At 41.8% G+C, this 12685-nt stretch overlaps 2 protein-coding genes across 2 annotated transcripts; both read left to right on the top strand.

The window, feature by feature from the left end:
- Nucleotides 1-633: 633 nt before the first annotated feature.
- Nucleotides 634-9227, top strand: adam8a (ADAM metallopeptidase domain 8a). The gene is made up of 25 exons (XM_079169445.1): nucleotides 634-706; nucleotides 789-898; nucleotides 996-1069; nucleotides 1207-1285; nucleotides 2168-2244; nucleotides 2624-2855; nucleotides 3483-3560; nucleotides 3726-3794; nucleotides 4384-4553; nucleotides 4641-4722; nucleotides 4822-4964; nucleotides 5065-5242; nucleotides 5345-5434; nucleotides 5604-5799; nucleotides 5897-5978; nucleotides 6070-6250; nucleotides 6342-6428; nucleotides 6513-6597; nucleotides 6905-7016; nucleotides 7150-7351; nucleotides 7499-7534; nucleotides 7657-7707; nucleotides 7823-7873; nucleotides 7981-8061; nucleotides 8327-9227. Exons 1-25 carry the CDS (start codon nucleotides 661-663, stop codon nucleotides 8369-8371), a joined length of 2637 nt encoding a protein of 878 aa, XP_079025571.1. The 5' UTR covers nucleotides 634-660; the 3' UTR covers nucleotides 8372-9227.
- A 183-nt stretch (nucleotides 9228-9410) lies between these two features.
- spef1 (sperm flagellar 1) lies at nucleotides 9411-12685 on the top strand (the record flags this gene model as incomplete). The annotated part of the gene is made up of 7 exons (XM_079168575.1): nucleotides 9411-9519; nucleotides 9667-9778; nucleotides 10327-10474; nucleotides 10631-10676; nucleotides 11805-11886; nucleotides 11980-12085; nucleotides 12572-12685. The coding sequence occupies 7 exons, from the start codon at nucleotides 9411-9413 to the stop codon at nucleotides 12683-12685; spliced, it is 717 nt and encodes a 238-aa protein (XP_079024701.1).

Here is a 12685-nt window from a genome sequence, read left to right as displayed (position 1 = left end):
GTTCTGTGGGCCTTTTTTATGATATAAGACACAGTCTTTTGAGCGAGTTTGATACATTCTGCCATTTTACCAGTAGGTGGCAACAAACGCCTCTGACGGGCTTTAGTGGGTCCGTGTCATTTGATATTGGGTACTGGGTATGATTTTAATATAAATAAGGAGAGTCCCATAATTGAAAACAATAATTCTGCCCTTTAAAATCTGTCTACATAAAGCTGTACGTGAGTGTTACTCTAGTTTCCATTTGTCATAGAAATGTGTGTCTGTGTGGTGGTAAATAAGAAAAACAATGTCTCAGAGAGAAACACTTTGAAATAAGCCTGAAGTCTCATAACAACGATTGAGGGGTATAATTGAGTGTAGCCCAAAATTGTACACGTTTTCTAAACGAGGTTCATCAAAGCGTTTTAATCCCCGTAACATCATGGGACTTAATGTATAGGCTGACTCAGCAACTCGCGCTAATTTTGTAACAAAACAAAAAAAGGGAAAAAAATAACGTTTAACTTTTATACAGGCTCTGGTTGTGACTCATGTGGTTTGTCAACCTCAAACGGTAATTTTCAGGATATTACACAGCAAAGAGGGCGGAGTACTGAAGAGCCTTTTTTCCTCCAGACCGCCAAGCTCACAATGACAGAGTCCGTCCGGTAGAGCAACATGCCACATTCTGGATCTTTTGTTTGGATTTTCCTCTCCACATGGGGTACGACTTATCTTTTTTTCTTTCTTTTTCTTTCTTTTTCTTTCTTTCTTTTGATCTCATAAAATATCCCCGATACTTGCAGGAATAATTGCGGGCAGTGTGAGGACTCTACCTCATGTGATGAAGTACCAAATAGTGATACCTCAGAGGCTGAGGGACCCATCTCTCATTAACGATGCAGCTACACATCAGGTAACACCCTCTACTCTTCAATTCTGATAGTTATTTAGCTTTGGGAAGATGTATTAAAGTTTCATCTCTCTTTGTGTGTGTGTGTGTGTGTGTGTAGACATACCCTGATGTACTCCAGTACTCTTTGACGATTGTTGGGCAAAACTACACACTGCACCTGGAAAAGAACAAGTGAGAAAACTTAAAATGTCTGGGACTGTGTTCTTAGCGCATTTATTTCTGACTGAGCAGGTCCATACATACTGTACTTTCTTTCTTCGTTGGTCAATATTATTGACGTAAAAAACAAAAAAAAATGTTCTTTTCAGAGAACTTGTTGGGAAAGACTTCTCTGTGACACACTATTCTGATCAGGGCACCCAAGTCACAACTACTCCAGATCTTAGGGTATGTACCTTTGCTTTGTATTCATGATCATCTTGCATTGTAATGTGAAATATCAGAACCAGATGCCTGTGTTGTGGAAATTCAGACTGTAAGCCTTAAATGTATGCTTGATTGTAAAATGCAAACACAATAATCTGATAATCCGACTGAATTGCCATTTTGTTTCACTTCATTTATTCTATTTCATTTACTGAATAAACGGAGATATGGACGATTCAGAGGTCTGGAAGCAGGCTTGTGTAATACTACCAAATATTTATTCTACTGTGAAGGGATGAATTAATTAAATACAGGATATCATTTGTCACCTGCCCTCCCATTTTGTTACATTTGCTTTCTTGAATTTGGTCTTTTTGCAGTTTTGTAAGATACTGGTGTGGTTAGTTTGTCCTCAGTCTAAAATCAAAGTCACAGCTCTGAACTGTTAAACACAAGAAACAGGGTTTGTAAAATCCAGTTCCTGCACTTATGTGTACAGTACTTCCCAAATATACATAAAGTTACCTGTCAATGCTGTACAATGAAATCCATTATATCAATATCTAATTCATTCTACAGAAACTAGTCATCTTCATCATTTTCATCTACAAACGTCATGCAATACCTGCCAGTAATGTTTTATTTCGAAACATCTGATGTCCTGATAAACTTAAGTTCCTCAACCATAAAGTTCCTCTTTATTAAACGTGACACCACCCACTGCAATTCTTGAGTCTTATGTGGAAGAGGAATTTACAAGGTTAAGTCATTTCATCTTACCGTGACACAACCATGTACAATATTTTATTACTCAAATTAGACCACATTTTTTGCACTGTGAAAAAAAACTGTGAGTTTAAATTTCTCCTTTGAGTCTGTGACAAATAATGAATGTCTGTTCAGGTTCACTGCTACTACCATGGGCACATCGTGGGAGTAGAGGACTCCTCTGCCAGCGTGGGACTCTGCTCAGGAATAAAGTGAGTAAAGCTGAATGTTAATTCTGTTTTTCATTCTGTATGTCTAATTCCAAAAAAGTTATTGTTTCTCAAAGCACAGTTCTAAATTGAATGATCCCCCATAACGATTTGAGACTGAAAGTCGCCCGCTGTGACTCATGACCAGTGTGTCCAATCCAAAGAGAGGATCAGTCCCGTCGCTCTGAGTCTGAAAACCTGTAACCTAATCAACAAAGGCCAAGCAAAGATGCCCTCTGTCTGCTATAAAAGACTATTAGTGTCAATGTCTGTAGAAGCTGGGGAGCATGATAAACAAAGGCAGGTCCAGTAATCACTTAAAATGGAGATCTGTTTGAGAATAAGACATGCTGAAGGGAAGGTTTTCCTGTGTCCCCTATAGGGGGTTCGTGTGTCTCCGGGACCAAATGTACCTTCTCGAACCTCTGGCCGGCGCCGAGGCGGGACAGCAGGGTGACAGACCGAGCTCCGGAGCTCACGGTGACGAGGGTCTCCATGCCGTTTACAACTACAAACACCTGAGGAGGAAGAGGAGCTCCTGTTCCCATGGAAACACGACCACTTTCTATGATCACGGAGCTCGTCCGTCTGGACTGTTCCAGCTCGGCAGCCTGGTAAAGACGCACAGCGTGGACACATACAGAAATACACCAGTGCATGAAGCTTACAGCTGATACCCAATATTTTGTGCTGCATTTTTACATTTAATTATTTTATGAAAAACAACAAAAAAAACAAGAAAGGGGTAAAATACTACTCTTAACTATAACTCTGAAAATATACAATACACTGTTCTTGTATCATAGTAGTTCTGCATCAAATGTATAAAAAAAAATACTTTTTCTCTTGATAATTTATAAATTCACAAAAGTTTTTGTTGCACTTCACTTCAATGTAACAATTTGAGACAAACAAAGGGAAAGAATAAAGGGAATATGGTAAAAAGACAAGGACAACAAGGAGGAGAGACATAAATCTGAATACATTTGAAAAAGATGACATAATCTTGCACATTTCAATAGACAATTTCATACTTTCGCATCATACTAATTCCTTATGATGTACATATATTGATCCTGCTATATTTATTTCATGAGCACTTTGTAACTGTGTTTGAAAGGTGCTGTACAAATAAAGTTCTTTTATAAAATTGAAATCTAACCAAAACAGATACATGTGCACACACACACACACACACACTTTTAGTATTGTTGATATCTTTCGCCTTTTGTCTAATTCAGAAAAGCAGAGCCCAGACCAAAGACCGTACAGGAGAACCCAAGACAGTGGAGCTGGTTGTGGTGGTCGACAACACGGAGGTTTGATTCCCTATTCTCCTTTCTCTGCCTGAGCCAGTTATTGCAGATGCAGCTTATTAATGATAATTATCTGCACGATAGACATTTCCCTTAAGAAGTAGATTATCTTTTATATCTGACATGTTGTTGGTTGTATTACTAATTCAAACAATACTTTCTTTTTAGTATAAGAAGTTTGGCAGTAAGAAGACGATAGAGGCCAGAGCGCTTGAAATAGCAAACCACGTGGACAAGGTATGTTTGTTTCTTTGTTGTTTATCAGTTAAAATGATTTGTGATGTAAAAAAAGCACTGGTCTTAGAACAACATAATCTGGGACTATAAAATAATTAATTTTATGCAAATTTCCCTTCTGGACTAATAAAGTATTCCATTTGTTTTCACCAGTAATATAGTGTATTTTCTTTGGCGGCAGATATGACTTTTAACAAGGCAGCACAGCCACGTGTCGGGCACTTCATCTGACATAATTTTCACTGTGGATTAAATATAAGAAGTCTGTCCTGATACTATCTGTTCTTTACTGACTGGAATATGACCAATCAAAGGAAGGACAAGTTCTCTCACTGTGAAAATCTAACTTTAACTGTGAATCTTCCCACCTAAGCTGTTATGTTTCACACATATCTCACGATCCACTTTGCATACTCTGAAAGAGAAGAGTCCATTATGAATGCATCATCAGACTGCACTAGACCCAGTGGTTTCCTGTGACAGCATTATAGATGATTGGTTCTGTGATTTGCGGCATTACTTGATAGTTCATTCAGTTTTGGGTTCATTTCCACTTTCCAGTTTGTGCTTACATGCTGCTTTGTTTCAGCTTTTTCGCCCCGTGGGTGTTCGTGTGATGCTGGTCGCTCTGGATATCTGGTCGTACAAAGATCAGGTGGAGGTCAGCACTAACCCTGAGGTCACCCTCAGTCGCTTCCTCGAGTGGCGTCAGCGGAGCCTGCTGCCGAGGACCAAACACGACAACGCACAGTTCATCACGTAAGACGCAGCTGTTTCTAACTGTTTCTAGACACTAAAAAGACAATGCCAAGATAGTGTGTTAAATTGTTCCTCTTCCTCACTCAGAGGTGTGGATTTCGAGGGTTCCACTGTCGGCCTAGCCAACACCAATTCAATGTGCACCTCTAACTCTGGAGCTGTCAATGAGGTGAATATACTTTTTTGTTTAAAAATATAGAAATTAAAAGGAAATGAATGAGAGTTGTGTGATGTTAATTTCGACTGCACTTTTGTCTACTACACACAGGACCACAACACTAACTCGATAGGAGTGGCCTCTACTATTGCACACGAGATGGGTCACAACCTGGGCTTGTCCCATGACTCCGAAAGCTGTGTCTGTGGCTCCTCAACATCAAAAAGAGGCTGCATCATGGCTGAGAGCGTCGGGTACGCTCAGTTTCTCACATGCACATAAACCCCCCTGAAATCTACTTTTCTGTAACCCAAAGTAAAGCTTATATTTACCTTCTATTTTCCCTTTTTCTAGCATTGTGTATCCAGAGCTGTTCAGTAGCTGCAGTCAGCAGCAGCTCAGCAGGTTCTTGGACGAGATCAACCCTGCCTGCCTGCTGGATACTCCCGCTGCTGATCGCATCTATGGAGGGCCAGTGTGTGGAAACGCCTTCCTGGAGCCTGGAGAGGAGTGTGACTGTGGCACCGCAGAGGTTTGTGCAACACACATGGTGCATATATATATATAAACACATGACCAAAGCACACAAAGGAGATGGATTGTAATGATTTTCACCCCTCTGTCTGACTCATAGGAGTGCAAGAATCCTTGCTGTAATGCCACTACCTGTAAACTAAATGCAGGAGCCCAGTGTGCAGAGGGAGAGTGCTGCCACAACTGCAGAGTAAGTAATACTCACTATGTCCTCTCTACTGTAGCTGAAGTCACACCGATGATAATTCTGTTACCATATAGCTAGACACTGTCTGACTCTGCCGTCTGGCTGGTTATGCGTGAGTGTTCTTATTTCAGAAGTTGGTACATCACCATCTGTGTTTCTCTCCGCTCTGCAGCTGAAACCAACAGGCAGTGTCTGCCGACCAAAGACAGGAAACTGTGACCTGGCAGAATACTGCTCTGGCTTCTCTGCCTCCTGCCCGACTGACGCCTACACCCAGAATGGCCTGTCCTGCAACCGTGGAAAAGGATACTGCTACAATGGACAGTGTCCATCACGGCAGGAACACTGCAAGAGACTCTGGGGACCAGGTATTACACTAGTGAATTACGGTTTGATTTAGATGTTCTTTGATACGTCAAGACTCTTACGTCTGCAGCTATCTTGTTTGCTGTGATTTCTGTCTAGATGCTGACGTAGCTCCAGATGCTTGTTTCTACAAGCATGGAAACTGCAGAAAGACACTGTTTAGCCAAAGATGTTCAAACCGGTATGTAATCAAGAGTCATAACAGCACTGTAATAGTGCGTATTGATAGTGTGGTATCGTTGGTATCATTGCTTTGTGGTTTTTGGTTACAGAGATCAATCGTGTGGGACACTGTTCTGCTCTGGAGGCTGGGAGTTTCCAGTGACATCCAGGAAGTCCTTCTACAAAGTAGGAAATGGAGACATATGCAATGAGGCAACTATGAATCCTGAAGATAACTACCCTGCAGATCTGGGCATGGTGCCTGTTGGGACTAAATGTGGCACCAACATGGTAAGAAAACAGCCCAGGTTGCTGTTTAGCAGTTAGCATCAAAAAGCCTTTGTGGACTCCAGATGAATGAACCGTGTCAATGTCTTTTCAGGTATGTTACAATCAACGGTGTCAAGACATCCAAAACATAAAAGTGTACGGAACAAATGACTGCTCGGCCAAGTGCAACAACCACGGGGTGAGAAATCTGTTACCCTCACAACACTTTGGAGCGCTGTATCGCTATGATGACATAACTGACTGTGAGTGTGATCTCTGGCAGGTTTGTAACCATGAGAGTAAGTGCCACTGCGACCCTGGCTGGGCCCCACCTTTCTGCAATGTGGAGCAGTCTGAACTCCCTGAAGGTATGGTACAAGTCTTTATATGGTTGAACTTTTGATTGCCATGCTTTACACATGGCTGTGTGTGTCTGTTCCTCTTCTGCTCTGTTTTTTTCACGAGGATTTAATACTTGAACTATATCTCTCATGGACTCCAACAAATGTGCTCTGTTCTCATGAACACTAATTTAATGGAATTCCCCAGTCAGTTGGTACAAATGCAGTAATCATGTTACAGTGCATTTCGTATCCTGAGCGAGTGACGTACTCTGTAACGTGCTCATCCCTGAAGGAATATTGTCACAATCAGTGTGTTTGTTTGTGTGCACAGATGCAGGTCTGGTGGTGTTTATTGTGTCACTGGTGGTCGGCTTACTCCTGCTGTCGGTTCTGGTTATTGTGAGTTTGACGTGCTGCATCAAAAAAAGGCGACCTGTAAAGAGGTACAGAACATTATTTTTAAAATATTCCTTTCTTTCAGTCTCTGTTTGGTCACTATGTTTGTATATTCAGCCACATAGACATTTCCATCCCGTCCATTGTTTAATTTTAGCGTCTGTGTGTATTTCTTCTTAGATGCCTCCAGTCTATCTCAGGACAATCCAACCCGTTGTTTCGGTCAAGCGGTGGTGCACGAGGCAGCCCTCGTCTCGGGTCCACACACATCAGCCAGCCTACATTTGTGGAATCGTCAGCCACTCAAGCCTGCAAACCTCTGTCCTCTGCTACTGCCAGACCGCATACTGGAGCACTGAAGCCCAGCAGAGCAGCTCCAGTGGTGAGCTTCCAATACACAGTGACCAGGGATATTCTAAATCACTAACAGGCCATCATTGTTATAAAGCTGAAAGCCAAGTAAGATGTATGGTTAAAAAAGACTAATCAAGCTTTCACCTTCACTAATCTCTGATTTTGTCTCTTACAGCCACCTAAGAAATTCTCAGGTGTACCCCTGTACCAGGTAATCTGATCTGCTGTTTTACCTTCACTTAAATGTAGCGTTGTATATGTGTAGTGTTGCAGTTTTTTTGTTTTGTTTTTTTTCTACTGTATTTCAACCAATAAATAACTGTTTTTCTTTAGGATGTAAGGCAGTTCATGCGGCCTGTTTCAAGCAAGCCAATCTTTGCTGAGGTAAGGTTGCCTATAGAAATGTCTTATTTTCTTTTTAAGAGCTCTAATAGTTTGCTTTGTTAAATTGTGTATCAATTGTTCTTTTCATTTTCGTGTCTCTTTGTTTTCTTGTCAGAATAAGCCACTACCTCCATCCAGACCTCTGCCACCACTTGCAACAAAACCAGTAAGTGACATTGCAAGTCATTTTACCTACAATGTCCATAGCATGCACACGTTCAACTGTTCTTGCCATTACCGCTTCTCTTGAAATGTGAACATCTTCTCTCTAAGATCATGAAGCCAAAGCCTCCAATGCCTCCAGTGAAGCCAAAGCCCTCCGCAGTCCGGTCTCCACTGCCACACACTCAGCTGGTATGTATTCAGATGGCAGCAGAGTCAACCTGACTTTCCTAAATCCTCCAAATCCTGGCAGCTGGTACTCAGACATTCCTCCTGTTATTCAAGGCATTTAAGTTTATAAAGATGTCTGTGGTTTTGGACATTATCCCAACATCACAGTGTAATGAGCATGCAGTGGCTCGGTGTTGGTGAGTTAGTAAGCACATAAACTTCTCCTGGCCACCACTGAATAACTAAAAAACATATGACGTTTGTTAACAGTACTTGTTTTTTCTAGCTTGCAGGGAGAGCTGCCCTGATGCCCCCCAGCAGGCCCAGATGACAGAGGGAATAATTCAGCCTGATGTAAAAACTGAGATCCTCTGGCTGAGGACATTGTTGTTGTCACACCTAAGAAGGACCTAGAAATCCTCTCAGGCAGCGCTTGTCTGGTTTAAAGTGGAAGCAAGATCCACTGAAGGATCGTCAATAATAAGTGACAGAGCTTTTCTGTCAATGCTCTCCCTGAGGATTACCGCCGTCTGTGTCTTAGTTATGTAAGCCATCAGTATGTTGATTGCGAAACCTGAAGCCGTGATTGACAGACTGAACTTCATGTGCTTTATAAATGACAAATGGCTATGCTGCCATGATGATGTGTTTTGTATTTTGAAGGGAAATGTCTCTCTTCCTTGATACGAGAATACTTAATGAGGCAATTGCACTATTGTTGATGCCGTAACTGTTTTACTGCTCCCTCACACAGGTTTTGGTACTGCTTTTAAAAGGAATAATGATGTTAAGGGATTTTAAAACGTGGCACCAACGTGGGCACTTTACAAATTGTTTTAATTTAGGAAACACCACAAAAGTTCAGACTTTTTCTTGAACATTTTTGTACTAACCTCGGTATGCTTGACATTGGGAGACTGAATTTTTACTCGCCGCTGTTTTGTGTGTTGATTTGATACGTGTTGATTGCAGCCTAATTCTGCAAGGGATTTTATATTTTATATTCTATGCAGCAGGCACAGTCCTTCACTCATAATGCCCATGATTGTGGTCTTTCCTTACAGTGGTGATTCTGCCATGGTTTATCCTGCAAGCTTTTGAATGCAACTTCATTTGAACTTGATCATTTATTGAGATCTCTTCTTTTTTTTTGTCTGTAAAATGGAGCTAACAATAAAAGTGAATCACCCCAATCACACGATCAGTGTCGCAGTCATTTACCACCCAGAGGCCGTCATCTGTATTGCAATAGTTAATTAACGTTTGCCTAACAACGCCATAAACAACAACCTGTTGTCAAGTGAAGCTAACAAGCTAATAGCTAACTGAGCAGTGTGGGTCTTTGAAAACATATGTCGCCCTGAAGAATAATGGACCGAGAACTGAACGAAGAAGAACTGCAGCATCTGTACGCATGGATAGACAAAATATCTCTGTCCCGGCCCAAGAGACACATCACGAGAGACTTCAGCGACGGAGGTATAAGTTAGCGTTTGGCTTTGCTCGCAGTCCACAGGGAGGCGAAGCAGCAGGAGTAATATGACCTGTTTGGTTTATCAGCTTACGTGTCTGTTTGTTGATGTGTTTACTTGAACTGACGCCGCGTCTCTGGTGAACCCTCCGCAGTGATGGCTGCAGAGGTTGTCAAATATTTCTTCCCAAAGCTTGTTGACCTGCACAACTACACTGCAACAAACTCCACGCAGCAGAAGCTCATCAACTGGAACCTTCTCAACAGGCAAGACATAATAATCATCATTTGTGTTTATTATTAAGAATAGGTTGTGAAAAGGAAGGAAGGTGTCTGCATGAAGGCCACACAGCCACTGCCCCTGAGTAGGAAATATTCACATTTTCACAATCTGACTTTGTCAATGTGTCCACATCGCTCAAGAACATTCTTACACAAACACACACTCAACACAAAAGTTGGTGTCGCAATTGATATCACTTCATCCGAATGACAGTACATTGTGTTATGCTTTCCAGCACAATGTTACAAACACTGAGGCAGAACTTGTGTTGCGCACTACCAAGGGCCTCTGCATCTGGTCATGAGAACCAATCCAACCCACACCCACTCATCCTCTCCCAGGCCAGTGATGTGGCACACAGCCAGCTAGAGTTTATGGCTCTTCACTGCAAACAAATTGGCACCTTTTGTGTTGATCATCACCAGGCTTCATCATCGGTTAAACCTGCTGGAAGTCATTTAGATTTGTATAGGTTATTTATTAGTTATTCATTATTTTTATTCGAAACATCTGTGTTTTTTTCTGTGAACAGGAAGGTGTTTTCCAAGCTGAACTTTCACGTGCCTGAGGACACAGTGAAGAGGATTGTACTGAGCACTGCAGGAGTGATAGAGCCTGTACTGAGCGCCCTCAGGGAGAAGATAGACAAGAAACTGGAGCACACTACATATGTGTGTACTGTATAGCTATGTGTGTGTGTGCTCGGAGACATACATAGCATAAGTCCCTTCTCCTCTATGTGAAGGCTAATTACAAAATAAATAGTTACCGTGGTCCTCTGTCTTCCATTGTTGCTAGAAAAATAACCACTGAACACGTGTTTCCTCTGAACTCAGGATTTGGAATACTATGACACCAGAGACCAGGAGAAACCTCACACAGGTAGTTATTCTGTGATTGAATGTACACAAAACCTCGATCCATCTTCCGACCGACATGTCTGTTGCCATATTTGACATTACATTACATCACATGATTTCACAATCAAGAAGATCCTGTGATTAGGTCAGTGGAATTGGGAATTTAAAATAGGTTACATAGACTGCTGAATGAACAAGAATGTTATGACTGTGTTTTGACCGCACGCCTCGTGCATGATATGTCCTTATGTGTCATTCGTGAAGTGCAATAGCTGACACAGTCAGTCTGTAACCTTTACTGAAGCTGCACAGTCTTAAATGTGCCTTTTTTTTAGCACAGGGAGGGGTAATTTTAGACTATTTTAATAGTGCTGTATCTACTGGTCAGATGACAAACACAAAATCAGCATATTCAAGACACACTGAGGTGTTATTTTGTCTCCGAGAGGATTGTTTGGTGACTGATGTGAAGGCTGATTCTGCCTCTGGAATCATATTATTTCCAAGATCTTCTCTCCTTCCCTCTCCAGCCTGTCCTATTATTGTCAGCGTTTGTGTCCCGCTCACATCTCTGTGTTAATGCTAATCTTTCCCACAGATAGCAGCGACCACACAGAGACACAGACATACCTACATTTAACAGCATCAGACAGGACAGATTAGAGAATGCCACCACCTTTAGGGAGTGCATCGGTGACATGTCTTTTTTCCGTTTCCCACACCTCATCTGTCCCTGAAACAACCCTGTAAAGCTGACCTCAGGCCAGTGCCTCCTCCCTTTGCTCTTTCCTCTTCCATCTACTCCCCATCCGCTATCAGACACACAGCCCAGGTCTTCATATCAGCTCCCAACATCACCAGATGTCCTTTATCACTAGATTGAGCTCAGCACTGCAGGACTTAAAGGCCTCCTCATTTTTCTCTTTTCTCCACCTTCTAATCTTACTTCCCTGTTTTCTCCCTCTTTCTGCTTACGGTCATCGCCAATCTGCCTCCTATCCTCCTATCCTCCTCCCTTTGCCCTAGTTGTGTCCGTAAGATTTATTGGATGAGTCCCTTAAGGTTTCTAACAACTGTAGAGTTTTCAGTTACCATGTTGTGTTCACATTATTGTTGGAGAAATGTTATAGTTTTGTTTTGTTGTCTTCAGAAATTCGTAAGACTGAAGAGATACATGTGGCTCAGAAGGCAGTAGAGACGATAAAAGATGAAAAGAGCAGAATAAAAAAAGGGTATAACCAAATAATGTTGCTTTTAATATGACTTAAATGAATTAAAAGCAGTGCTCCTAATATTAATGTGTCTTCTGCTTGTTTATTGTATAGTAAACCGCAGCACACAGCACAGTTTTACCCAGACATGGACCCTACTGTACGACTACTCCTGCATGAAAAAGATCAAGCTGTCATGGCTTTGAAGGAGACTGTGGAGGTACACACACACACACACACACGCACCAATCCTGGAAACACTCGGATGACTGTTAGAACATCTGCAAACAAAGTCTTCTTCCGTTTTTATGTCCTGTGGAGGAAGCGCTTTGTCATAAATGTAATATTGTTGCAGGTGTGTGTGTGTGTGTGTGTGTGTAAGAGAGAGATAGAGAGAGAGAAAGAGAAAGAGAGAGAGAGAGAGAGAGAGAGAGAGAGAGAGAGAGAGAGACAGAGACATTTGTGTGATACATATGCGTCATAAGCTGTGTCAGCAGTGGTCAGTGAGTCAGTATCTGTTCAGCGGATATAACTTTTTTTCTTCTCTGTCTGTGGCCACATCTGCATGTTAGGAAAGAATAATGACACAGATGTGCAAAATCTCCTTTTGCTACTTGAGGAAGTGTCCATCAGTGAGATGATTCACAGTTTTAGAAATGAACCCCACCTAGTTTAACCCTATCCTTTTGCGTGTGTGTGTGTGTAGATCCTGCAGATGAAAGTGAGCAGGTTAGAGCACCTGGTTCACTTGAAGGACATGCGTATTGAAGATCTGATGCGGCATCTGGAGACGTACAAAGCAAAAGGAAATACACGCTAA

This window comes from Pholis gunnellus, assembly GCF_910591455.1.
Source record: "Pholis gunnellus genome assembly, chromosome: 11".
NCBI classification, from domain to species: Eukaryota; Metazoa; Chordata; class Actinopteri; order Perciformes; family Pholidae; genus Pholis; species Pholis gunnellus.
The sequence above is the reverse complement of the archived record's forward strand: the minus strand, read 5'-3'. Positions and strand labels throughout refer to the sequence as shown.